Source organism: Equus caballus, chromosome 10 (genome assembly GCF_041296265.1).
Source record: "Equus caballus isolate H_3958 breed thoroughbred chromosome 10, TB-T2T, whole genome shotgun sequence".
Classification (NCBI taxonomy): Eukaryota; Metazoa; Chordata; class Mammalia; order Perissodactyla; family Equidae; genus Equus; species Equus caballus.
Window position 1 is genome coordinate 58,065,186 of NC_091693.1, and position 27,923 is coordinate 58,093,108.

At 36.0% G+C, this 27,923-nt stretch overlaps 1 protein-coding gene and 1 non-coding gene across 3 annotated transcripts; both read right to left on the minus strand.

The window, feature by feature from the left end:
- Positions 1–627: 627 nt before the first annotated feature.
- On the minus strand, positions 628–27,495 carry CCNC (cyclin C). 2 transcript variants are annotated; one of them, XM_023650852.2, is made up of 13 exons: positions 27,142–27,469; positions 20,906–21,012; positions 19,954–20,038; positions 19,722–19,791; positions 16,780–16,831; positions 9,575–9,630; positions 8,735–8,770; positions 7,971–8,062; positions 7,274–7,341; positions 4,358–4,437; positions 3,319–3,437; positions 2,412–2,506; positions 628–1,873 (listed from the first exon to the last, which is right to left on the minus strand). In XM_023650852.2, the coding sequence occupies exons 1-12, from the start codon at positions 27,171–27,173 to the stop codon at positions 2,455–2,457; spliced, it is 849 nt and encodes a 282-aa protein (XP_023506620.1). In that variant the 5' UTR covers positions 27,174–27,469; the 3' UTR covers positions 628–1,873; positions 2,412–2,454. The 2 variants fall into 2 exon arrangements, with proteins under 2 accessions (XP_023506620.1, XP_001503947.3); XM_001503897.5 differs by lacking the exon at positions 2,412–2,506 and having other exon boundaries at positions 27,142–27,495.
- On the minus strand, positions 25,837–25,955 carry MIR9085 (microRNA mir-9085). The gene has a single exon (NR_128108.1). It is a non-coding gene; the product is annotated as a microRNA mir-9085 (primary transcript).
- Positions 27,496–27,923: the final 428 nt, after the last annotated feature.

Genomic DNA, 27,923 nt, shown 5'->3' on the forward strand with positions numbered 1-27,923 from the left:
AGTTTTTTTTAAAAAAGCAATTATCTTTTAGGAATACATACTGAAATAATTATGGATGAAATGATGTACCTTGAATTTCCTTCAAAATAATATGCATGTTGGGGAAAGTAGATGGGAGTTTAAATGAAATTGGCCATGAATGCTAAAGCTGAGTGACAGTACGTGGGGTTCTTTACCCTTTATTATCTATCCTTGTATATGCTGCTTTACATTTTATACAATAAGAGGTTGAAAACAAAACTACAAGGTATATGGATTAATTTTTAAAATAGAATTTAAAAAAAATAAGCTTAAAGGAAAAATGAGCGTTAAGTTAATGACTGATACATAATCATTCCACCCTTCCGAAGCAAGCCCGACCTTAATTCCTTCAGACCTGAGGAGAGCTTTTTTCTCACTTCTTCTCCTGCCCACCTATATTTGTCATTGGTGCTGACTTTATAATCACCCTTTCCAGCTTATCTGATACTCTCCACAGGGAACAGAACTCTAAAGTCTGTTCATAAACCATGTGAAATTACCCATGTGACAAACTGTAGGAGGCTTTAATACTTATCTAAAGGAAGGAGGACTCTCAGAAAACAAGATAAGGCGGATTCAAAAAGATAAATTCAAGACACTAGTCAATAGAGCTGGAGAACTTACTTTTATTCTTGCAATTTTATACTAGGAAGTCAACATTTAATTTAATAATCCATTGTTCACAATTGATTTATAAAAAGTCTTAATCCTTAAATTGTACATCAATATCCTATGACTCCAAATTTTATTTATCACTCTCCTTCGAGTCTGAAGAAAATGATTATTAAGTTCCACAGACAGCACAGTCCCACTGACATAACATTTAGTCTTAAGTCCTACACTCATATGAGAATTAAGAATAGCCAGTATCAAACTGGCCTGAAACCTGATTGTGTTCCTGGCTCAGGATACCTGTAGTAAATTTGTAAATGCACACTAAGACACAAAAATAAACTAGGGTGTGTATGTCATATAAAAAACTTTTCACAGTAGAGTAAAAACATTAAAATGTTACCAGATTTCAACCATATTATGGTGTTTTATCCAATTTGCTTTCAAAATGTCTGATTAACTGTGAACTAAATGCAAATAACTTCATGTAAGATTTTTTCTTAAAAGTTTGCCCAGCACATCAAAATGTTATGGAATTAATATAATTTTTAAAATGTCAAAGTATGCTATACATATTGCACTTTTCTGCTAGGCTGGGCTAGTATCTTCCATGGCAAGATACCAAAGCTATTGAATAAAATACATTTTTAAATCAACAGGTACTTGATTAATTTCCCTGAAATTATCAACATCATTACCAAAATCTTCCAGGATTTTGTAAGATTTGATTCCTTAAATACAGCTTTAAAGTTTAACTTAAGGAGGGAAAAAAAAAAACCCTCATATATTTGATTTTTTATGCCCTTTTTTGGTCCTTGATTGACCAAAGAGAATTTTAAACAAATTATGCTTTATGTTTCCTGGCTTAATAAAAAGCTACAATTTCTGTTATCCAAATTAAGAAAAATCATACTAATCAAAAGCTATTAATTTTCAAATGTTTATGTACGTCTGTCCATAGGTCCCTTTAGAACCTTTCCAAACTTTTATAAACAGAATTTAATCAATTATGTATTAGAATCAAATTAGGTAAAGAAAAACTTCTTTTGCAAAAATAAAATCACTTCCCAATATGCTTGACAGAAACAAGCTATTCACTTTCATTTGTGTTCCATTGAAGGCATTACTGAAATCTGTCCAATGGTTTATTTCCAACTGGTCCACTATGGAATTCTTCGGAATGTTTTAAGATTGGCTGTAGCTAGAGTTCTGACTTCCATTTGGACCCTGCTCTCCTTCACTGTTCAAGTGGGGAAGAAAGAGATTTTACACTAATTAAAAGACTCATTTTCACACCCTGATAAGCCTACTAATCTTTAAAGTTAGTTATTCTGTGGTACAACTGTATAAAACAAAGACATTCCTGATTCTAAGACACAGATGTGGAAAAATTAAAATCCAGAAGACTAACATTTGTTTTTATGTTTTTATTCTCGTGTAACTTAATGCCCTCACACATGACAAGCATTCTGGAAGTTAGTGTTCATATACACTCAAAAAATTTAAATTGGGGTATGGGATTTCATTGTCATTACAGGTATCACTCAACATAGAGATTAGAGCTTCTTCTGAGCAAATTTCCTATGAAATTAAATCTTACATATAAAACCTTATTGCTTCTAATTATGAAAGTCAAGAAGTGTTCTTCCAAAAAAAAATTACTGTTCAAATGCATAATAAAATCATATGTAAATACAGCAAACCTTTATAAGCCAGAAAGAAATATGGTAATTTTCTGGAAAATGCTGAATATTTAAAATAACTAAAACTGAAAATACCAGTAACTGTGGCAACAGGATTATTGCCTTATCTTGTCCATCATCATCTTGCAGCTTCAGGCCCTGCCACTAGTGAAGAATCACTCAGGGAATTTCTGCAAAAAATGCATCCAAAGGCAGCTGTTTGAATGACTGCCTTAAACAGCTCCTTGAATAAGTATTAATTTTTTCCAAACGGTAACATTAACTTATCAGATCTACAAATCTATCTTAATACTATATAACAATTATTTTTCTTGATAAATGATTAAGATGGGTAGCATTTATTTCCCTTCTGACTTTTTCTCCTTACCCCAAAAGATCTGATGTACAGTGAGAACCGAGAACCACTGAACTAAATAGATCTTATTAAAAAAAGAAAAACAAAAAACATAACAACAAAAAACACCCGTTTAGCACAAATGATTCCTATTTAGCAAAATTAGGTTACTGTATGCCATGGATCTTCAGGTCACTCAAAAGTCAAAATTCTTTATTTATTTTTATAATATCAGATCAATCATCTTCTAAGTTTTTAAAAACTGCTACTGAAATTTATAAAACAGGATAATAGCCATAATGAAAAAAGATAAACTGACATGGCACTACTCCAGAACTCTTTATCCCTGAATTTCAGATGAACTCGCCTAGTTCTGTTGTTTAAGTTTATGTACAGGATATAGCCATATGTTGAGGGATACCTGTAATGGACCTGCTGTTGCATTAGAAAGAGTTACTAAATAGGTGACCAGATTAATGTATTTTTTTAAATGAGATATTCTCAATCTTTCAAGTTACAAATTAAAAAAAATTAACATGTCATGAAGTTTTAGAAGAAACTTTAAGAAACATAATCTACAGAAAAATATGGTAACGGGTATGAAATATATAATTAAATGAAATCAATCAATTAAAGTCTACAAAGTACCTGTTTGGAGGAGGTTTTGGTTTCGGCATCTTACTAAGAATAGTTGCCATCTCTTTTCTCTCATCAAAATTCTTCCACTGCTCATATAGTTTTAAAATAACCCTGATTATTTCCAAAATCTAGAAGAAAATATTTGAAAAGTTCTCAGTGGCAATGTCAAACAACATATAGAATATAAAGAACACACATCATGTACTAGGCATCCCTCAGCAAACAGTGAAAAGACAGTCTCTGTCCTTCAGGTTAGATTAGACAATCCTGATGAACGTGAGAGCAGTATTTTTACCATCCTGCTATGTTGGCTTTTCCTCCAAGCCTCTCAACCTTTAATGTGTATAGCCTGTCAGTCCTTATCCATCTCTACAGTTGGTTTCCTTCTGTTCGCCTATATTGTAACCAAAACTACTAAAATAGGGAGGTACTAGGAACAGAGATCTAAATTACAAAGGAGTATGCCACTATAAAGCCAATTCCTCTGATAGCAATTGTTTCAAACAATTTAATGAGAGGTAGTGCACAAAAGACATTGTTTTGATTCTCTGTTAACTTCTCTACACGAGTTAAGGTGCTCAAACACTGGCAGCTACAAATCTGTCATATCCAGTTTCCAAATTAGCCCTTTCTTCCTCATCTGAGTAGACTTAACCTTGGACTGATTCTAATGCTATCAACATTTCAGCAGAAAAGGTAGAAAAAAGGGCAAAAACCACTTTGCCAGGATAGGCTGTGTTACAGAAGTTTACAGTAGTATTACAGTAGTCACTAGGGAGCTTTTAAAATAATCCTGGGAAGTAGGGGCTGCTTTACAACCAATCAAGCCAAAAATTTACCATTCTGTTTAAGCCTAACCCCAAAAGAGAAAATAACCTAAATAGTCAACATCAACTCTTCTCACCAAACATGTTCCTCAATTTTTTTTTTTAACAAAAATCTTCTAAGCCTGATGGACATAGTAAGATTTTAGGCTCATGATAAGTAAATATGACATTAACTTTAAAATGTTCAACTAACATTCAACTAACAGAATTTTAAAGAATACCTTCTCCATATCCACAGAAAGCTCAGCAAACCACTGTCTGGCATCTTTCTGCTGTACAACACAGGCTACATGTAGGCAAGCTGGAAAGAAAATGAGACAAAGGCCCATGTTTAACTGAAAACATAGAATGTACAAACTCAGAAATAAAGATACGATCATCAATTAAAATTTTCATGGTATTTTCCAATATTTTTAAAAAAATTATATGGATGCATATCATAGTTCCATTGACCATCCCATCAATTTAATCTGATATAGACAGAAAAAATTACTGGACTTATTAATAGGTTCTTGACATCTCCTGCTCCTCACTGTGTGCTAGTCATGGTGCAGTTGCCTTGAGAGTCAGGGTGTGTTAGAGAGGAAAAAATCCAATGAGGAAATTAGAGCAGAGAAATGACCCTGAACAGCAGTACACAGTAGAGATCAAAATGTACCCAGAAGTCAGTGTGACCAAAAAACCCCCCAAAACCCAAAAAAACACACAAAAACAACAACAGCCAATCAATACACGGATAAATTTCAATACTATGTTTTCATATTTCAGTTAAAAGCAGTGATACCTCTGCTTTTTAAAATTATTAGCACATGATCAAGTTAGGTGAGAATTGGGCAGCCTAGTACAGAGTTCAGTGTTGTAATGAAACAGTTTCGTAAAAAAAGTAATGCACTGTATATACTATAATTATATACATTATAAACTAACAAAGATAATAAAAGAGCCCAAAGACAACAATCTATGTTATAATTTTGCCTAATATAATTCCTACTGAGCAGCCTGGCTCCCCTGATCCCATGCCAGCTTGTTAAATTATATTCCCTGATCTGGTTACCCATATGACTTTGCTAAGGATGACATTCTAGGCAAACAGCGACTCAAATGTGAACTGACACACTGGTTGCCCCTGGTCAAACAAAGCTATAGAGTAGGGTGTAGGTCCAGGAGGGATTGAGAGGCCAAAGAACTGAAATTATAACAGCTTAATTAAAACACAGTGGAAGATGCCATGACAGGGGCATACATAAAGTAAACTGGAAACAAAGGAGACATCCTAAACCCAGATCGAGGTGATGTAGGGAGTTTGGGGGTGAGGAGGGTGTCACTAAAGAGGTGATATCTGAGCCAAGTCTTAAAAAAGGTGAGAGTGGGAGCAGAGAATGGTGTGTATTTAAATGGTAAAAAGCAGCTGTGGATTTTATCCAGAAATTGGGAGGAACACTGAAAGACTTTATTTGGGGGACAAATTCTGCTTTTTAAAAAGTTCTTTCTAGCTCAGGGTTTCTCAACCTTGGTACTACTGACATTGTGGGCTGGATAATTCTTAGAGACTGCCTGGTACACTGTAGGATGCTTAGCAGTACCCCTGGCTTCTACCCACTAGGTGCCAGTGGCACCCCACTCCGGTTGTGACAAGACATTGCCAAACATCTCCCGGGGAGCAAAATTATCCCTGGTTGAGAACCACCAGCCTAGCTCAAGTGTGGAGGAAAGACTGGCTCTCTGAAAAGAGGGATGCTGGAGGCCAATTAGCCAGAAAGAAGACTGCTACAGTAACCTGGATGGAAATGAGAAGATGGCTATGAGACTACTAAAGGGACAACTGAGAGGAAGGGAAGATAGGTATTGGTTACCAACTAGATGTAGGTATTGAGGGAGATAAAGAGCCTAACTGCTGGGTTTCCAAAAAAGGTAATTAATTAATGCTATTCACCAAGCTAGCAAAGACATTAAAAGGAGCATATTTTGGGGCAAAGTTCAGTCCGGCTCATGAGTCTAAGGAGCCAGAGAGATGCCAAGTGGAGCTATCTAAAAGGCAGATGGGTATAAAGAACTGCTCTGGAGCAAGATGTTGGTTAAAGAAAGAAATTTAAATGCTTCAGTACCGAAGAGATAGCAGAAGCCACAGGCCTCAGTGAGACTACCCAGGAAGAACAAAGATAGCAGGGACAGCAAAGATGTGGCACACGGCCTGCTATTCCCTCCTTCCTACCTATGCAGAGCCCAACATTCTTTCTCACTGAACCCAGATGCCACTTCAGAATCCTTCCAAATACAGTGCTTTTAGGGAGCCTCCAGTACTACAAAAGTACAGGTATAACCTATTTACCACCCTGATGTAAGAAGGCTGAGAAACATTAACATTGAAGCAATAACTGAAAAAAAAAAGAGAAACCAATGAAAATAACTGTGGACTGGTAAAAGAATTTGTGGAAAAATTAAGAGGACACAGTCATAGAAATCAATAGAAGAAAGAAAGGGAACAAACTAACAAGTGCCTAACATACGACAGGCATTATTTGGTGCTCTACAAGATATTTAATTCTTGTAACAACTCTGTATGGAGTTATTAGTAACCCCCGAATTTCACAATTAAGGAAACAAACTCAGAAGGTTAAATAATTTTCCCACAATTGTAAAGGAAGCAAAGGTTAAACCCAGGACTGACTGCAAAGACTGTGTTCTAAGCCATTACAGTACTGCATTCCACAGATAGCAGAATGGTAGCTAACTTGTTCCACAAGACATTAAGGACCACAGAGGCTCCTTTATCCAACCTCTGGGGACCTAACTGGGCTCAGGAAATGAAAGACAGGCCCAGTTAAGTTACAACTAACATTAGCAGGCTTACTTCTGAACTTTTCCCCCTAAACGAACAAAAATGTTCTATTCAGACATTGGTTAAAATTATTTTAAACAATTTAAAAAAAAAAACTTACCAAAAAAGGGGGTTGGGGGGACAATAATCCTGATTTGTGACAGTTGCAGTTCATATTATTGAAAGTTCACATGCAAGGATTAGTCTATTACTTCATGAAACATAAAAACATAAAGTACAATAGGGTGAAATTTCTTTTAGGATGACCTAAATAGGTTCATAACAAATTAACTAATAAAGGTACACCACGCTTACATACCTAAAGCTATCATGAAAGGAGGATACAGTAGGCAAAGATCCGTTCTGTAGGTATCATTCACTATCCTCCTATAGAAATGTAAATCATATTATTACTGAAAGCAGAACTATCTCATAGGGTTGTACACTTCCCCCCAGAGAGGGCCAGATTTCCCATCTTTGTACACATTTCTTTTTTATATTACTGAAGCACAGACATAAAGGAGAAAACATCAAGGGAAAAAGATGGATACATGAACGTGACAATGAATAAGCATATTTTAACGAATAAAATTACAGCTAAATATATGTTGTTTTAAAACCTCAATAAATTATAAAACAAACGTTTTTCTAACTTTTCAAAAACTAGAAAATCAGATAGGAAATTATACAATGACTATTAATATGTATGTTGAATATCACCAAAAAGTATTCTGAAGAGTTTACAGATAACATCTTAATTTTTATGTAAACAGCCTATTTTTAATAAGAATCAAATTTTAATGGAAATAGTCATCAAATAGATAATTTAAAGATCCTTATCATTTTAGCATTTATACCAATATAGTTATTAAAATTCAACAAGCAGATATTTTGCTCAACATAAAATATCTTGGGGCACTAGTTTTATTACTTTAAAAATACTAAACTTCATATTTAATTGTCAACCTTCCTAGCTAATAACATGTTACACTATGAATAACTTCTGTTCTAATTACCATGCAAGGGGAAGCAACATGTCTTCTTGGCCCATGTCCTGCACATACTGGAGCAAAGGTCTATAAGGATGATACACTATCAAGCAACAATCCTAGAAACAGTTTAAAAAATGTGTATGTATAAAAACAGATTTATTACAACACAAAAACCTTATCATTACCCAACTGATTTATAATTGTGTATTTCAAAATGTATTTCTCTAACTCATGCTTGCTTCCCTCTTATTCTCTTAAGCAAGCAGTATGGCAGCCCTAACTCTGCTATAATAGTGAAGGCAGTGCTCTCTCTGGAATATACCTTGATAAATCGGTTGGCAGTCAGTCAGCATCCATTCCCTTAGAGACTCAAAGTGTCACATCTGCAACACACTGAAACCTCTTATTAGCCTACAAATCCGTATTTCCCAATGGAGGAGCAGAATTCTGCCAAAGACATAATCTATCTTTAAATAACACCACACACATACACAAATTGTGCAAATAATTTACAGTGGTTTAATGGCCTGACTGGTTTGCTTGTAATCCTTTTATTATAGATACTATAGAACAGAAAAATGTTCCCATCCTACGTAGGACATACAAACTATTTTACAGGTTCTGGGAGGATACAAGTGATGATGCGACTAGGTAATAGGACTTCACCATCATGTATCACTGGACGGCTCTAAGATGCACCTCCCTACAAATAATTTCTTTAATTCCTAACTTCACTAAATTTGAAAATAAGTTGTACTCTATTAATCACAAAGAAGAAATATACTTACCATTAGTTCTAAAAGATAGAATTCACATTCTAATATCTGTTAAAAAAAGATTATAAATGTCAACACGAAACCAAATTAAATGAATCTATGTAGTCCAATATATTTATAGACATTATCAAAAATTTTTACTAAAATGCTTTTAAAATCAAGAAAATAAACATAGTAGCTTATATTAGAATGAACATATGCAATAAAAAATTACTTTTTAGTATTACACAACACATGCAATTATGATTATAAAGCATTTTAATCCTTAGAAGGAAAAGCCAGCCTCATATAAGCATTCTTATTATTTTATTTAAAATATCCTGTATAAACTTCAGATTTTCCAGCATATTTTCCACTCAACTAATGCAAAAAAGCAATTATCTCCATTTAAAATGTTATTTTTGTTATCAGTAAATCAGTAAAAGGAAAGAATACTGAAAATTAAATAAAAAATTACAATTTAAGTTTCAAACATGGTTTTCACACTATTCCATTATAGTAGTTCTCAATCCCAGCTGCACATTAGCATTATCTGGCAGCTTTTAGGAACCACCAATGCCTGAGCCTCAAGGCTGAAAATTCTGATTTAGCTGGTCTGGAGAGGCCCTGACATCAGTATTATTAAAAAGTTCCCAAGGTGATTTAACGGTCACACAGTGGTGATAACCACTGCTATGAAGTATTTTTTTTAAATGGTAGAAGCAAGTTCGCTTTAATTTAGAACTAAAGTCTATATTCTTGTACTATTTGAAAGTGCCATTTCTAGGAGAGTATTCAGTCTATTCTAACATAAAATGGAGCTAGTTCACAGACGGCTTTGACAAGCAGTTTTATTTTATACAATATACTTACATGGTTCATCCTATAAGGAAATTCCTTTGGAAAGGCATATGAAAATCTAGTTTTTACTGCAGAAAACAAAAAACACCTTAAACTGAGAAAACGGGAAGTAAATTAACCCAAAATTTCTTTAACACAGTATGGAATATTAGAGGTAGGGCTAAATCATTTTTAGTACAAACTTGGGAGATGCTTAGGGACCCAGCTTTTTTCGTTTTCAGGCGAGGGGAAAGAATGAGAGGCAGGAAGCCCCAGGCTCCCATCTATATTACAATTAGAGAGCTTCAATTATAGATTTAACATATTAAGAAAGGATTCTGCTACTTAAAAAATAAATAAGAAGATTGGAGAAAAATCACTGGCTTTTATCATCTCTAAAATTTTTCTAGCTCTAAAATGGCATTGTTCCATTCTTCAGTAATTTAGCTCAGAAGGCATACAGGTTGGATATGTGTTCACAAACATATATATAAATATCGGAAGGCTAATACAACCAAAAAATGTTAACAGTGGTTATCTCCGAGATTTAAGGATTTTTACTAATCTGTGCTTTCTAAACTTTTTTAATAAATACGTAATTTTGGGGGCCAGCCCCTGGCGTAGTGGCTAAGTTCACTGTGCTCCGCTTTGGCAGCCTGGGTTAGTGGGTTTGGAGCCCAAGCACAGACCTACACCATTAGTCAGCCATGCTGTGGTGGCGAGCCACCTACAAAATAGAGGAAGACTGGTAGAGACCTTAGCTCAGGGTGAATCTTCCTCAGCAACAAAAAAAAAATAGCTATTTCTTTATCAAAAGATGTTTTAATAAAAGCATGAATATACATGCACAGGTCTCTACAACTTTTTTCATCCCACACACAAACACATACATACAGTTACTACTCTTCTTAGTCACTAAAAAAGTACAAATGAAGAAACTTAAATATCAATCCTCCATCTCCTAAAAATAGTATGATTGTATACATTTAAGCACTATTTGAGAAAACTGTATTCAGGTCATATGATTCAACATTTCATTCAAGCAAATGGCTACTGACAGGTTCTAGAGGATCAGTTCTGCAATCCCTTCCAATTGTACAAAGCCCAAGTGACCTCACCAAGATTAAAAAGAATTTCATTTATTCTATGTACTGTATTTTCAAGAAGTTTTCTTTTGTAAATTGAGTATCCTAACAGCTAATTTAGATAGGTAACATCTGCCAAGATTTGAAACGTAAACCATTTAAACTTGATATTAGGAAATTTCTGCTTAATCTTTCCTTTCCTCTCTCCTTTAGTGAATTTGAAAATGTTACCTATTAAGATTTCTGAGTTTTACAAATCTTTTTGATGTACACAAGATGTAAAGTGTACAAGTAAAACAGCTACTGATTTAATGGTAACCAATCAACAAGGAACAGTTATCTGTACATAAAACAAACCTATACCCCTAACCCCTGGACCTTGCCACCTAACCTACTGAAATTAGATTTACCTGATGCTGTCAACTTCCTTCCTACTCCATGATAAAATCACTCTGTATTTTGATTTTCTATCTTCTAATTATTTTCTTCTGACTTGGAGGAAAATGCATCCTTCTCTATTGCTACCCCTACCACTGGGCATTTGCTTTCATCTATTCAATTGATAGTTCCTGTCTTTTTCTTTTTCGCACCATTAACCATTCCTCCTCCAATAAATCTGTTCCATCACTTACTAATATGCTCAAATGTCCCTTAAAAACAAAAACAAAGCCCCTACCAAGTTATATTCCTCTGCCTTTTTTAAGTAGACTTTATTTTTTAGAACAGTTTTAAATTTACAAAAAACTGAGAAGATAACACAGAGTTCCCATATACTCCTTGTTATGGATTGAATGTTGTGTCCTCCAAAATTTGTCAGTTGAACCCCATGTGATGGTGTTTGGAAGTGGGGTCTTTGGGAGTTAATTAGGTTTATATGAGGTCATGAAGGTGGAGCCCCCATGATGGGATTAGTGTCCACATAAGAGGAAGAGAAACCAGAGATCTCTCTCTCTCTCTCTGCCATGGGAGAACTCAATGTGAGGAGGTGGCTGTCTGCAAGCCGGGAAACAAATCATGGCCGATCAAAGCAGGCACTTTCATCTTGGACTTCCCAACCTCCAGAACTGTGAGAAATAAATGTCTGTTGCTTAAGATACCCAGTCTACGGTATTTTGTTATAGGAACTCAAGCAGACTAAGATACCCACTTACCCAGTTTCCCCTGTTATTAACATCTTATGTGAGTATGGTGCATTTGCTATAATTAATGAACCAATACAGATACATTATTATTAACTAAAGTCTATAGTTTATTTAGATCTCCTTAGCTTTTAATCTAATGTCCTCTTTCTGTTTCAGGCTCTTCCAGGATACCACATTACATTTACTTGTCATATCTCCTTAGATTCCACTTAGCTGTGACAGTTTTCCGGACATTCCTTGTTTTTAATGACTTTGATCATTTTTAGCAGTACTGGGTCAAGTATTTTATAGGTTAACCTTCTACTGGAATTTGTCTGATATTTATCTAATGATGAGACTGGGGTTTTGGGTTTTTGGAAGAAAGACCACAGAGGTAAAGCGTGACTTCATTATATCACATCAAAGATACATACTATTTTTTTTTATTGAGTTAATGATAGGTTACAATCTTGTGAAATTTCAGTTGTACATTAATGTTTGTCATTCGTGTTGTAGGTGCACCACTTCACCCTTTGTGCCCACCCCCCACCCCACCTTTCCCCTGGTATCCACTAAACTGTTCTTAGTCCATGTTTTTAAATTCCTCCTACGAGTGGAGTCATACACAGATTATCCTTCTCTAGCTGGCTTATTTCACTTAACATAATTCCCTCAAGGTCCATCCATGTTATTGCAAATGGAATGATTTTGTTCTGTTTTGCAGCTGAGTAGTATTCCATTGTATATATGTACCACATCTTCTTTATCCATTCGTCTGTTGATGGGCACTTAGGTTGCTTCCATGTCTTGGCTATTGTAAATAATGCTGCAATGAACATTGGGGTGCATAGGACTTTTGGGATTGCTGACTTCAAGCTCTTTGGATAAATACCCAGTAGTGGGATGGCTGGATCGTATGGTAGTTCTATTTTTAATTTTTTGAGGAATCTCCATACTGTTTTCCATAGTGGCTGCACCAGTTTGCATTCCCACCAGCAGTGTATGAGGGTTCCTTTTTCTCCACAACCTCTCCAACATTTGCTACTATTAGTTTTAGATATTTTTGTCATTCTAATGGGTGTAAAGTGATATCTTAGTGTAGTTTTGATTTGCATTTCCCTGATGATCAGCGATGATGAGCAAAAGACACATACTATTAACATGACTTATCACTGTTGATATTGACCTCAATTACCTGGCTGAGGTAGTGTTCGTCAGGTTTCTGCACTGTAAAGCTATTCCCGCCCCCCTTTCATAATGTACACATTAAAAGGAAGTCACTATGCACAGCTTACACCTAAGGGCAACTTATGCTTCCCCTACTTAAGGGTGAAGTTAGCTACATAAATTATTTTAAATTCTTCTGCATGGAGATTTGTGTCTTCTCTCTCACTTTTTTATTCCATCATTTATTTACATCAGTATGGACTCATGGATATTTATTTTATCCTTTGGGTTATAATCCAATACTTTTTTAACTTCGTTGCTAAAACTCTTCCAACTTTGGCCATTGAGAGCTCTTTCAGTTGGCTCCCATGTCCGTCTGACATATCCCCATCACCAAGTGAGCACTTCCTTCCTTATTGGCTCCAGGTCCACCTTGTATATTTCCTGCCTCAGTCCTAGCATCAGCCATTTCTCCAAGAAACTCTAGTTCCTTTGACTAGAGAATGCTATTAGAAACAAAGATTAAATTTAATTCTTCTCAGAACCCACTTATTCTCCTCTTCTGGTACTACCTTCACCCCCTCAATGCCCAGGCATGAAACTTCAAAAATCATTTGTGACTCTTCTTAAATCCTTTCTTTTCAAAGGTCCTGTTGATCCTATCATTCAAATGTAGCTTATTTGTTCTCCCTGCAGGCTGCCAAAACATTACTTTAAGCCTTCATTAGTGCTCACCTGGATTAAGTCAAGAACTTCAAAAGAACTCAGCTTTTATTTCTCACAGCACCCTGTGGTGACAGCACTCACTACAGTTTGTAGTTTACATAAAACCATTTCCGAGGGTGTTTTTTTTGGTTGTTTTTAAATCGTGGTAAAAATACACATTACATAAAATTTGCCATCTTTAACCATTTTTAAGTATACAGTTCAGTAGTCTGAAGTACATTCACACTGTTGTGCAACCATCACCACAGTCCATCTCCAGAACTCTTCTCATCTGGCAAAACTGAAACTCTATACCCATTAAACAGTAACTCCCCATTTCCCCCTCCCTCTAGCCCCTAGCAGCCACCATTCTGCTTTCTATCTCTATTAATTTGATTACACTAGGTACCTCATATAAGTGGCTCATACAGTATTTATCTTTTCACGACTGGCTTATTTCATTTACCGTAACATCCTCAAGGTTCATCCATGTTGTAACACGTGAAAAATGTCAGAATTTCTCTGTCTACTTCAACTCACTCTCCTCCAATTCATCTTCCATAATTCTGCCAGATTCACCTTCCTAATGCACAATTCTGGCATCGTGCTAATGCTGAAAAATAAAGCTTTCAAAGGTACCACCACTGTCAACAGAACGAATGGCAGATTCCTCACTGAAGGCCCTCTATTATCCAGCTTCAGCCAGGGAGGGCTTCTTCCCACTGTTTCCTTACCCACCATTCACTGAGTGTAAATCCTTCGCTTTCCCTATTTTTAACCAAACTATTCAATGTTCCTAGACTGTCTTTCCTCTGCACTTCCCCAGGTTCAAATTCTATCTTTCTTCACCAAATTCTATTTAAGCCTTTCTAGACTCACCTGACAAATAATCTTTTCCCACTCAAAATATTCACTGCATTCTCTGTAACTCTCTGATACAACTTATTTTCTTCTGTGTTCATATTTGCATATGCATGTCTTATTTTCTTGTCTTTAAATTCCTGTGTTTATCTTTGTACCCACCACTGCACCCAGTAGGGTGTTCTCCAGTGATAATGATGCTGTTGTTGATGATGATGATAGCTGCCACTAAAATTTAGAATATTATGGACTGAAACGTGTGTGTGTCCCCCAACCCCCAACCCCCCCCCCCCCCCCCCGGCTAATTCATATGCTAAAGCCCTAACCCACAATGTTACTGTATTTAGAACCAGGGCCTTTAAAGAAGTAATTAAGATTAAACGAGGTCATAAGGGTAGGGCCCTAATTCTATAGGACAGGTGTCCTTATAAGGGGAAGAGACACTAGGGGTATCCACGTATAGGGAAGGGGCCATGTGAGGATACAGCATGAAGGCAACCATCTGCAAGCCAGGGAGAGAGGATTCAGGAGAAACTAATTTGCTGACACCTTGATCTTGGACTTTCAGCTTCCAAAACTGAGAAAATTAATTTCTGTTGTTTAAACGACCCAGTCTCTGGCATTTTGTCACAGCAGCCCTAGCAAACTAACACACTGAGCAAACACTGTTGTAAGAGCTTTATCAATTTTAACTCATTTGATCCTCACAACTGCCTTATGACATATATTATTAATAGCCTCATCTTGCAGATGAGGAAACTGAGTCATAGAGGTTATATTTTGCTCAACATAGGAAGCACTGGAGCTGAAATCTGAAACCTAAGCTGTCTGGGCCTATATAATACACTATACAATTTATGAAATAACTTTAAACCTCTGCATGAAAGATATAAATAAACAAACCTTAGTAATAGGTTATTTTACATTTTTTTTTTAAAGATTGGTACCTGAGCTAACAACTGTTGCCAATACTTTTTTTTTCTGCTTTTTTCTCCCCAAATCCCCCCAATATATAGTTGTATATTTTTTTAGTTGTGGGTCCTTCTAGTTGTGGGATGTGGGATGCCACCTCAACACGGCCTGATGAGCGGTGCCCTGTCTGCGACCAGGATCCGAACTGGTGAAACCCTGGGCCTCCAAAGCAAAGCGTGCGAACTTAACCACTTGGCCACAGAGCCGGCCCCCTATTTTACATTTAAAAATACACACCTTCTAAAAAATTTGGAAAACAGACTAACGTAAGAAGAAAACAGGGCACCTACAACCTACTACTCAGAGATGAGCACTGCTAAAGTTCTGGTAGATTTCCTTCCAGTCTTTTTTCAATTTTTTAAGAATTCGATTTTTCAGAGGGCAATTCAATACTTTACTAATGTGATACATTTGGTATACTAAAGTCCATGGCAAAACTGATTACTAATCTTCTATCCTTAAAAGAGTAAGATATGACATGGAAAAGATTGAATTAGATTATTACACTCTTCTCAGAAAGGGAAATGATCCCAAAATATGAAAATCAGTCATGCTTACAGACTTAAAACGTCTCTTCTGTGTAAAATCACAGAAGTAAAAAAATTAATCTGAATTATCTTCTGTTAGCTGATGGCTTTTTGCTTAACCTATGAAGATGGAGCACAGCATAATGTTAATACCTGTGTACAGTATTTTATAACTGTTACTTTACAATGTTATTTCCTTTAATGTCATGACTCACAGGCAGCTAAACTCCATTTTTCAGATAAAGAACTAAGGCCAAAAGGTAAAGCAACTTGCTCAAGGTTATGAAAGTGCTGCTTAAAGATAGAACTGGGGCTAAGAATCAGCCCTACTAACTAGTCAGCATTTTTTTCTACACCGTGTTTTTCAGTATTGAGGGAAAATACATAATTCCCATCAGACATACATTACAGTTGCTAAAGAAACAGCTTACTCCACCCTCAAGAATTACACAATGTCTAGCCATTGGGAAGCAATAAATTCTAATAAAATACGGAAATGAATTTTTTTCTTTACCCTTATTATAAAATTAAGAGTCTCTGAGTTGTTTTTGGATCAACAGTTACTATCCATTTTCAACATTAAAAACCATGCCTTAGAGATAATACTTTCAGTGGTTTAAACAAATTTTTTATTTTAACTTTATTTTTCGCCATAATACACTAGCCATAAAGGTGTCCTCAGGAGATTTAATAAACCCAGCTAATCTCTCAGAGGTCTCAAAAACTGAAAAACATCTATGTCCTATGGAGCTTTCTTTAGAAGTACAACCTTAAAGCAGGATATACTTTTTTGCACTTACATACAGAAGTAGCAGCAGAAATCAATCTTGTATTTGAGACTACTCCAAATTCCTAGAGAAAGAAAAGTAGATGCGATCAGGTACGTATTAGCCCAACGAACCTAAGGGGATCTGAGGTCTATTCAAAATAGAGTATTTCCTATGTTCCCCCCATGTTTATAGTCTGTCCATCTCCACCTACTTGAGGTATGAAGTACTGAAATCTCTAAATACATTACCTGTCCCTAAAATTACTACAATTTAAGACAAATGTCTAAATAATTTTATAATTTAATATCAAAAGATACCAAATTAGAAACCAAGCCCTAAAGGAACAGTGCCAGTTTTCTGTACTCAAATTAGTTTCCAAGAAGATTTTTAGATTCTATACTTACTTGCAAGAATAAATATTAAGTATGCTTCCTATTCAGTTGAATCTGGACTGACAAACAGGTACGCCATGCCATTTAGTAATAAAACAATTGACTCATTGAAGAAGATAAACTTTAATATCACCAAAAGAACTCAAAAGACCATTTAAACAATTAGTATTCTTTTCAGAACAGAGAGACAAAATGATACAGTATAAGACTTCCAATGTCTGTTCCCATTTCCTCTTCGAACTTAATATACCATCATTATAAAGACAACTAAAATTTATCAGGTGATGTGCATGTACTGTCTCATTTAATTTGATTAACCTCATACAATTCCTAAAACCTTCATGCCATTTTAAAACAGAAAAATCAAGAATTGGTTCCTTATCCAACAAAAGAAACTAAAGCAAATCTAGTATATTCAAATACCTTCAACCTACATCCCTATCCTGTTTGTGGGGGGCAAGTATATGTGTATATATATTTATATTTAAACCTCAAACCATAATAACTGAAACTAAAAATTAAACGCCTGAGACATCTTAAATGCCATTTCTATACAATTCCCACACAACTGGACAAACACAGAAAGAGTTGGTCATAGTTAGAGATAAAAATAAATAAGGCTATAACTAAATATGAAAGAATACACTTTTTTCCCAGGAATAAGTCTTTATCCAAAATTCTTTTTTTTTGAGAAAGATTAGCCCTGAGCTAACATCTGCTGCTAATCCTCCTCTTTTTGCTGAGGAAGACTGGCCCTGAGCTAACATCCGTGCCCATCTTCCTCTACTTTATATGTGGGACGCCTACCACAACATGGCTTGCTGAGTGGTGCCATGTCCACACCAGGGATCCGAACCAGTGAACCCTGGGTCACCAAAGCAGAACATGCGAACTTAACCGATGCGCGACCAGGTCGGCCCCTATCCAAAATTCTTAAAGTGAAAACTTTCACTCAGTAAATTACAAAACAGGGTTCTACTCAGTAAATCATATAACAAAAGACATTTAACAAACAAGACAAATTAAAAGCCCAAGTTAATATCAAGAGTAGAAGACTACAAAGATTTTGTTTTGGTTTCCCATACTGGTTGTGCTTAAGATACATAAAATTACATGATAATATTTGGGAAAACCCACTCCAATATATAGGCCTTTTATAAACACTTTCTCTTCCATTAAAGAACTTAACAACAATGACAGAGCTGGATCTGCCTCCTTAAACTACCACTTAAAATTAGAAAACCTTAAACCTCTAGAAAGCTTTTCTTAATATTATTCTACTACAGTCAACTCTCGTTTTAGGTAACAGTTGGGAAAGATGTCGTGGATAATCCTAAACAACGGCTAAAACAAAACTGTATCAAAACATGTAACAAATGGAATGTAAACTTACTAGGTTAAGAATACGTTCAATATTCAAGAATATAATTACTATTCTAAAGACATCATCCAAAAATTGAAACATAACATAAAGGTTTCATAACACTAAAGATTACATTGATTAGTTATGGAAACCAGCCAGCATCTGCTATAATTGTCTGAATTTTAACTGAGCTCTCTCAAAAATACTGAAAAGGTAAATAAGCTTAGGAGAGATTTGGTCTCAGCTGCAAGTTCCCATCTCTCTTCTCTCTCCCTCACCTAATTTTTCTTCCCTCACTACCCAAAATAGTTCTTTTCAGAACCTATGTAGCCATAGCCAGCCCTAATCCCTGCCTTCCCCCTTGCTTTCCCTACGGCTTGGTAGGAAAGCCAATCATCAGGAGGCAGGGAGGGACGACAACAGGACATAGAAAGCATATGGAGGAGAAGAGCGACATTCTCAGGTTATAGTAGACAAGCCATGGTACTTATAGAAGACTACTTAGTACCAAACAATAAACGTCTTAGAAGCAGCAGAGCAAAGCAGTTGAGAACATGGGATTAGAAGCTAGACCTGGGGTTCAAATACTGGCTCTGCCACTTACCAGCTCTATGATCTTAGGCAAGTTTCTTAATTTCTCTGTGCCTTAGTTTCCTCCTTTATAAAATGTGAATACTGAGCCAGCCCTGATAGCCTAGTGCTTAGTTTGGCGTGCTCTGCTTTGGTGGCCAGGGTTCGGTTCCCAGGCATGGAATCATACCACTTGTTTGTCAGTAGCCATGCTGTGGCTGCGGTTCACATCTAAGAACTAGAAGGACTTACAACTAGAATATACAACTATGTACTGGGGCTTTGGGGAGGGAAAAAAAAAGAGAGAGGAAGATTAGCAACAGATGTTAGCTCAGGGTAAATCTTTCCCAGCAAAAAAAAAAAGAGAATGTTCCTACTGTATATCCCATAGTTTGTTATGAGGATTAAGTCAGTTCTTCTTGTAAAAGGACTAAGAATAGCTCTTGGTACTCAATAAGTGCTAGATAAGTGTTTGCTAAATGAATATATAAAATAAAGATATGCATATATTTGATTTTGTATAAATTTCAATATTTTGCACAAATCATCATCTGTTATTATTTTTACACAGGTAATGTCAAAACTGGGGCAGATTAACCAATGTGCATTGACTATACTTTGATGAAGAACAGAAAATTATTTCATACCTCCACTTTGGATGCCAAAAACACACATGTAGGAGCCATTAATACAGGATCTATACTTTTCAGAGAATATCTAAAATATGATAAAACAAAGGTAAATGTCATTCATATAGAAACACATGGAACAAAACATGATAACTATGGCAAACACATGATTCATTTATACTAAAATTCATCAACATCAGGTAAGAATTTCAAACAGGTATAACATAGTCCCAAAATAAAACAGCCCTACCTGGCATAGAATCTCTTGAAATAGACTGTAGCAGTGGCAATAACTTGTTGTCTTAATTTAAGATGTTCACCTAATGCTTGGATAACTAAAAGGAAAATAATAAAGTTTTTAAATATATCTTCTGGTATCATTATAATATTAACACTCAACAATAACTTCCATGTGGTTAAATCATGACTATATTCATTTTTAACAAAGAGAAAAACTTACACATGCTGTAAAGCTCTACTTGGATCACAGTGGTCCAGTAAGAGAATTTGCAAATTTGTTAAAAAATATATAGGTTCACATAAACAACAACAAAGAGAAATTGCCCTATAGCAAAAATTATTCTTGCATTAAGGAGGCTGAATGATAGGTATTTCCCCTGTATCTTATAAGTATTTTCAATGCTTTTCATACTATCTTTAGAATGAGTAAGAATAAAAAGAAAATATCAGACACCTATCAAACTTGTTATAATCATTGCTTTATAAAGTTTATTTTAAAAATCCATAGGAATCCTCAAAGCAAGAGAGTGAACCGAGGGTTAGAAAGATCATGTGACAAAGCTCCATGTGGCACAGCAAGGATCTGCTGACTCTAAATCCCCTTCCCTCCAAAGCAAACCTGTAAGACAGGACTGACCAATGCAGGATGTCAACCCAAAGAATCATTTTTCCTCAAAGCCTTTGCTTTAACCGATCTTAAACTGGGTTTAATAATGCATTACAAAGGCTTGAGGAGATAATTAACGCTTTAAAGTTGCCTTGAGTGTCTCTGACATAAGATTCCCCAAATATTTTATTTAGATCACTAAAACAGAAAGATAAATGATATAAGTTGTAAAAAGAATACATGTGTAAGTGAAAATATTAAGTAGGGACTAAAAGAGTTCATCACAAATCAGTACAAAAAAATTTTAATTCAGAGGTAAGCAACCATAACATTTCAATTAAAAAAAAAGGTTTACCATTTGTAAAAAATATTTGTAATTTCCAATATTCTTCTTCTGAGAGAAACTTTAAGTCCTTTTGGCGTTCCTTTAACAGATCTTGTTTATCCAAAATCCATTGCAAACTAGAAGAAGCAAAGATTTTAAGACATGCTATAGAAAATCAACTAACAAAGTAACAGAAAACATCCTAAGATTGAACAGATTAACATCCTCAAAAGTAAAAATTACAAGAAGTAACCCTGAAAGACAGTATTTTTCACATTTCATGAAACTCTGACAGAGACTGATCTCACTAATAAATGTAAATATGCGCTGAAAAAGATTCTGCTCTAATCTTTTCTCTTCCTTCTCAGTCTCTCCCTTTCTCACTTACTAGTGTATACTATATTTCATTGATTCTAAGACTCTAATATCATGATGCATCTTACAGAGAACTGATTGGTGGTTACCAGAGGGAAAGGGGAGTGGGGAACAGCGGGGTCGGGGGTAGCCAGGGAAAGGGGCACATGTGTATGGTGATGGATGGAAACTAGACTTTTGGTAGTGAACATGATGCAGTCTATATAAAGGCTGAAATATAATAATGTACACCTGAAATTTACAATGTTATAAATCAATGTGACCTCAATAAAATAATTTTTTTATTTGTTTAATGTTCAATTTATGAAGCTCATGAATCTAATACCCAAAACTGAAAACCAATTTTTCTTGGGGCCTTTAAACGTTGACTACAAATTTATTAACCATATCGTTTTAAACAATTTAAACTAACTCCATTTATATATTTGAATGATCCCTTTCAACACTTCAAAACCTTAATTTATAAACATATAAAACAAAAATTACAGAACTTACTTCTACAGTTTCACTTAAATCTACTCTAAAGCATCAATATCATGGGTTTAATGCCTTTCTTATTTCTGTAATTGTTTTTCTGTGCTTGCTTTGATATACCCTCGGGGTTTTAGTATTACTATTTTTATTCCTTTCCTTGCGTCACAAAATTCTTAGCAGATCCCAAAGAAAAGATTACCTTATCAGAACAGCCTAGATCGATGTGACCTCAATAAAATAATTTTTTAAAAAAATTTAACAATTGTTGCCAATCCTTTTTTTCCTTCTTCTCTCCAAAGTCCCCCAGTACATAGTTGTATATTCTAGTTGTGAGTGCCTCTGGTTGTGCTATGTGGGACACCACCTTAGCATGGCCTGACGAGCAGTGCTATGTCTGTGCCCAGGATCCGAACCAGCAAAACTCTGGGCCACCGAAGCAGAATAAGGGAACTTAAGCACTCTGCCATGGGGGCAGCGGGGGCGGGGGGGGGGGGGGGGGGGAGGCCTGCCTTAGCAATTTAGTTGACAGTATGTTTACTCTTTCTTGGTTATATATAAAATAACAGTGAAATTATTTGGCACAAATTGATGGTACCTTAGATTTGATGAAGCATATCTTTTCCCAGTTGTTCATAACTGGAGCATTTAATTTCCCTACTTCATAAATTCCAATCATGTTAAAAGCTGTTTCAGAATTTCTAACACTGCCTCCTCCTCCTACCTAGTCTCGTCTATTTTTAACCAGAGATATGAAATTGACATGACCCCAAAAAACTATTCTGCGCCATGCTTTTGTCACTCAGTATGTACTGGAAGTCTTTTTATGTCAACAAACTTTTTATTCAGCATCTTTTTAAATTGCTGCACAGCATTATGAATGGATCATTATTTATTTGTTAATCCCTACTGAGAGGCATGTAGGTTATCATTTTTTCACCATTACAAGTAATGCTTTAATGAATATTTTTGCATTCATTCTTGTATATTTGAGTAATAACATATTTGGAATAATTTCCTAGAAGTGGAACTGATGGATCAGTTTTGCTGATAACTTTGATATACACTGTCAGTTTGTCTTCCATAAAAGTCAAACCACTTTCCATTCCTATTAACAGTACATGAATGTATCTTAAAATATTTAACTTTATGGGTTACTGCCAATCTTTTATATACTTTACAACTTAAAGGCAAAGTAGTATCTGTGTGTGTTTCTATTGTGTTTTTAATTCTGAGGTTAAACATTTTTCCATGCCTTCATTGGCCAAATACAGTTCTTCTTTAGTACACTATAATTCTAATATGACCATTTTTCTAATGGGATGGTCATCTTTTAATAAGAGATTCTTCTGATCTAAAATTTGTATCTATGGATTATAAATCATTTCTCTGTCAAATATACTGCAAACATTTCCCAAGTTTAGCATGATCTCTCAATATTTAATTTGTAATACGGAAATCTGAATCACTTATTTACTCAAATCTACGCTTATTTTACTTTGATTTTATGCTTGTCACACATGGGAAGGCCTTCCCTGACACAAAATGATAAAAAAAAAAACCATCCCCTTGTTTTCTAATACCTACGCTTCAAGCTTTGTTTTTTCAATTTGATCCATCTGGAACTTATTTTGGTACAGGATGTAAAGCAGGGATCCAGCTAAATTTTTTGTCAAATGGTTATCCAAATGTTGCCCAAGTATTTCCTGATGGATAATTCTATCATTATATTTGGATCTTCTTTATAATTTAACTTTTTTTCTTATTCCTATGCCATGATATTTTAAAACATATAAAATTAAGTAATTAAAATCTGGTATGGAAAATACCCACTTGCTACTATTCTTCAGAAAATTTCTGGTTCTTCTGTTACAATTATTATTCTAAGACCTAAACTTTAGAATCATTACGTCAAGTCCCAAAACAAGAAATCCATTCAAAATTTTGTTGGGATTGCATTAAATTTAAAGATCAGGGGCCAGCCCCATGGTGTAGTGGTTAAGCCCAGCAAACTCGACCTCAGCAGCCCAGGTTTGCAGGTTCATATCTCGGGCAGGGAGCTACACCACTAGTCAAACCATGTTGTGGCAGAGACTCACATACAAAATAGAGGAAGACTGGCACAGATGTTAGCTCAGGGACAATCTTTCTCAAACAAAAAAGAAAAAAAAAATTTAAAGATCAATATAGGAAGAAATACTACCTTTACAATACCAGAATTCAAACTTCATTTATTAAAGTCTATCTTCCACTACAGAATTTAAAATTTTCTTCCATTAGTTTCCATACATTTCTTAAGTTTATTCTTATTATTTCCTATTGCAATTGTAAATTATATTTTTCTATCAATCATTTAAAAGAAAGCTTTTTATTTCTACATTTTGTAACTGGTCACCTTTTTACACCTTTATTACCTCTACTAATTTTTCAATTAACTGAATTTTCTAGTTAATTTAATCTCCACATATTGATAATTTTGTCATTCTTTTTATATCTCATTCTCCTATCAACTGCACTGAGCAGCATAGTCAGAACAATGTTAAAGAGGCACCCTAATTTTCCTAATGTTTCACCAGCAAATACTTCTTGTTGATGCTTTGATTTGTTTTTATTATGTCAAGGAAGTATCCTATTTCTGTTTTAGTAAGAGCTTTAGTCAACAGATGTTGAATTTTATTAGATGTCTTTTTGGTGTCTTCATTGTTTATTAATAGATTTCCCAATATTGACTATACTTCTACAATAAAACTACCGTCACTTTTTATACTTTTAATATAATGCTGGACTCCATTTGGTAATACTTTATGATGTTTGCATCAATATTCAAAAGCAAGACTGTTTTTAGTGCTACCTCCGCTAGATTTTATCAGCTTTATCATGGCTTCATAAAGCAAACTGGAAAGCTTTCTTTCCCTCTGTGTGAACTGGAACAATTTAAATAGTAGATTCGCTTGGAAAGTGGGAAAAAATTTACCCATGAAATAACATGGGCTTAGAGCATTTTTTAAGGAGTAGCTCTATGGTAACTTTCTTAATTTGTTCTGGCTTTCAAATTTATTACCATGGAAATAACCCAAAGGTACATCTGGGTTTATTTACTTTTCTCATTCCAAATTTTGTATTTTTGTATCACTCTTTTTTACCTTGATTCAACTAGCAGTAGTTTCATCTACTGTCTGCTTTTCCCCTCCAAAGAATCAGCTCTTTATAACTTCTATTTTTTTCCTTTTAATACATTAATATCAGTGTTATTTTATTGTCGCTCTTTCTGTTTTTCTTAGGGTTATTTCACTGTTTCCTTTTTAATATTCTTAAGTAGAATATTTGATTTATTTTTATTCTTTCTCATTTATTTAAGATGTTAATTTTCTTATAAATTTGGCTTTGGCTACAATTCCATAGATATGGATATATACTGACCTCGTTATGTTATTTCCTAGATATTATATAACTGTATTTTCAGTTACCTCTTTGATACAATAAAGCATCCAGAATTGGTTTCGTAGTTTTTATTTTTGTTACCTGTTCATTAATTCACTCAACCAACGCCCTTCTAGTTTTACTCCATCATGGTCAAAGAATGAGTTGTGTTCTACTTCAACTTTATCTGGAAAATATTGTGACTCACTCTGTTCCAGAATTATTATTAATTTCATCTCTACAGTCATTTTATGTTTTTAAAAAGATAAATTTCATGTAGTATGGAGCATAAACCAAGAAGACACAAATACTGCATTTCAAGTATAAGATCACACTGATTGTAGGATTCATTTCATGTGCTACTAAGAAAAAAACTGCCACACTGACTTCAGAAATGTTAAAATGTGCAACTTAAAGCCATGAAATACAGCATGTTTCATGTCAATTTTCTCCTTTCACCAAAATCACTTAAAACAATATCTTTCATAATCTTTTTGTTTTGCTTTTCCAGAATTGATTGTCTTGTCTTTCATACTTGTTACCTTTGACAGAGCATGGATTCCATGATCCTCAAGGGATCTGAGTGGGGCAAAGTGGTCCCTACCTCCAGGACTATTTGAATTGGGTGGCAAGGCGAGTTTCAAAAAAAACATTTAGTATTATAATAACTTTATACTAGAAAAGTGAAAAAACCATTGTTTTTATAAAGTGGATCCTGCCTCCCTTTTGATAAGCCTTTTCATTAAGCCTGTAGTAAATGAAAGCATAATGAGAACGCTTATCAAAAGGCGGGCAGGATTTTTCTTTTACAAAGTTGAAAACAGCTATAACTTCTGACAATGAACAGCTAGCTACCTGTTAATTCTCTCAGCTTCTTTCAAAGTTTATCAGCATATCTCTTATCCACTACCTAAAGTGTATTTTAATCTTGCCTGAGCAAATATTTCAGAGTGAACACAGTGTAAAACAAAAATATGACCAGAAAGCTTCCATAGCATTTCCTCTCCACAGAATCACTTTATAGTAAAAGGCAAACCTGCTTTTCTAAAAATAGGTTTCCAAGCCCACTGGGTTTTTTTTTTTTCGTGCAACGGGCTACAAAAAAGATGAACAGAAATTCATCTTCACAGAACCAAAATTTAAGTTAGCTACTAATGCTCTCACTGGAAATTATTTACACTAAAGTATCATCTTCATCGGATTGTTCATCTTTCACCTGTCCAGTGGAAAGCCTAGGCAAAGTTCAACTAGTGCTTGCTTAAACAAATATATTTAGGGGAAAATGTTTTTAATATCACTCTAGCTCTTCCATGGTCACTGACAAAAACAAAAGCTTATTCATGAAAAACGTTCAAGAAATCGGCAAAGTCACCGGAAAATACTCTTTTAAGATAAAACATAAGGCAGAGACTAACAAAATGGATACACTCGGAGAGCACCTGCCCTATACCTTACCAACATAAAACCCCATCTAGGCATAAGGTAGTGGCAGACAGCGGTCAGTGAGCAGAAACAAGCCTGACTCCCTCCTCTCCTCGGAATAACATCAAATCCACTCAACATACAGGGTGAATGACAAAGGACTACGACGCCGATCCAGACGAGACCCCAGGCAAAAGAGAACCACAACTGTCCCGAAGAGCCAGCCTCACAGTCCGGAGCTGTGGCACCCTTCCCATACCTGTGCCCATCCCATCCCTCCACCCCCCTCCAGGCCTAGCTAATCCGAAGTTAAACTCCCGAACCTTCCTTCCTCGCAGACGGAGCCCTCTGCCCTGACACTTCCCGCTCACGGATCCTTCCCCCATAAACTCGGCCGGGGGGCTGAGAGGGAAACTGCCAGAGAAAAGCGCATCCCGCTTCCGGCCGCCGCCGCCTCCCGAGAGACCCCGCGGCGCTCGGACAGGGGCCGGGATCCAGGCCAAGGGGAGTCGCAGGCCCCGTCCTCACCGCCCCGCAAAGAGCCAGCCCCGGGCGACAAGACGGAAGATCACACTTACTAATGGGAGCTCTGCCAAAAGTTCCCTGCCATGGAACACAGCCTGCCCTGATAAAAAAGCACCAGCCGGCGGAGTGGCCCGCGGAGCGACCATAGACCCAGCCCGCCCGGTAACCGCGCTCCTCGATCTGATCTGCTCGGCTCCGCTCCGCCGCGGCGACGGTAAGAGGAAGAGGATGGCACCGTATTCTCCTTGACGCCGGCCGGCAACACTCTACTGCGTAAACCCGTTCCTACGGAGAAAAGTTCCGCCCTCCCCGCGCCCTCCCCGCCTCCCGCGGTAGGAAAGGAAGCCGGAGGGGCGGAGACAGCTTGTGGGCGCACTGAGCTAGGAGACGAGAACTGGTGCTCCCGAAAACTCGCCGCGGTCGGGAGGCTCTCGCGAGAGCTACGCGCAGATGGCGACCTAGAGCCCGCCAGCTTCGGGCCCCTGTGGGCAGGACTGTTTCGTGGAGTGGGGATGAAATGGGAGAAGCAGCTTTATTCGTGGTTTTGTTATTCCATCTTTCAGGCCTCCACAGCAGTACTATGGCATTGAATTAAAGTACAAGGTTTTCTGACTTCAGTTCTTTCTCCTGCAATTGGAAAGAAAAATAAAGATTATTTTGGCCTCAAGGACCTACCAAAACCTACCGGCACCAACGGAATACGTTCTGAATGGGATTCTTTTGGAGTGAAGCGTAAACTTTTAGAGCAGCAGGGTTTTCTTTTAAGGCCAGAGAACCATCAGTTTTGCAAAACAGCTAGAAACATTTTCTTTATTACATGTATATGTATGTGTAT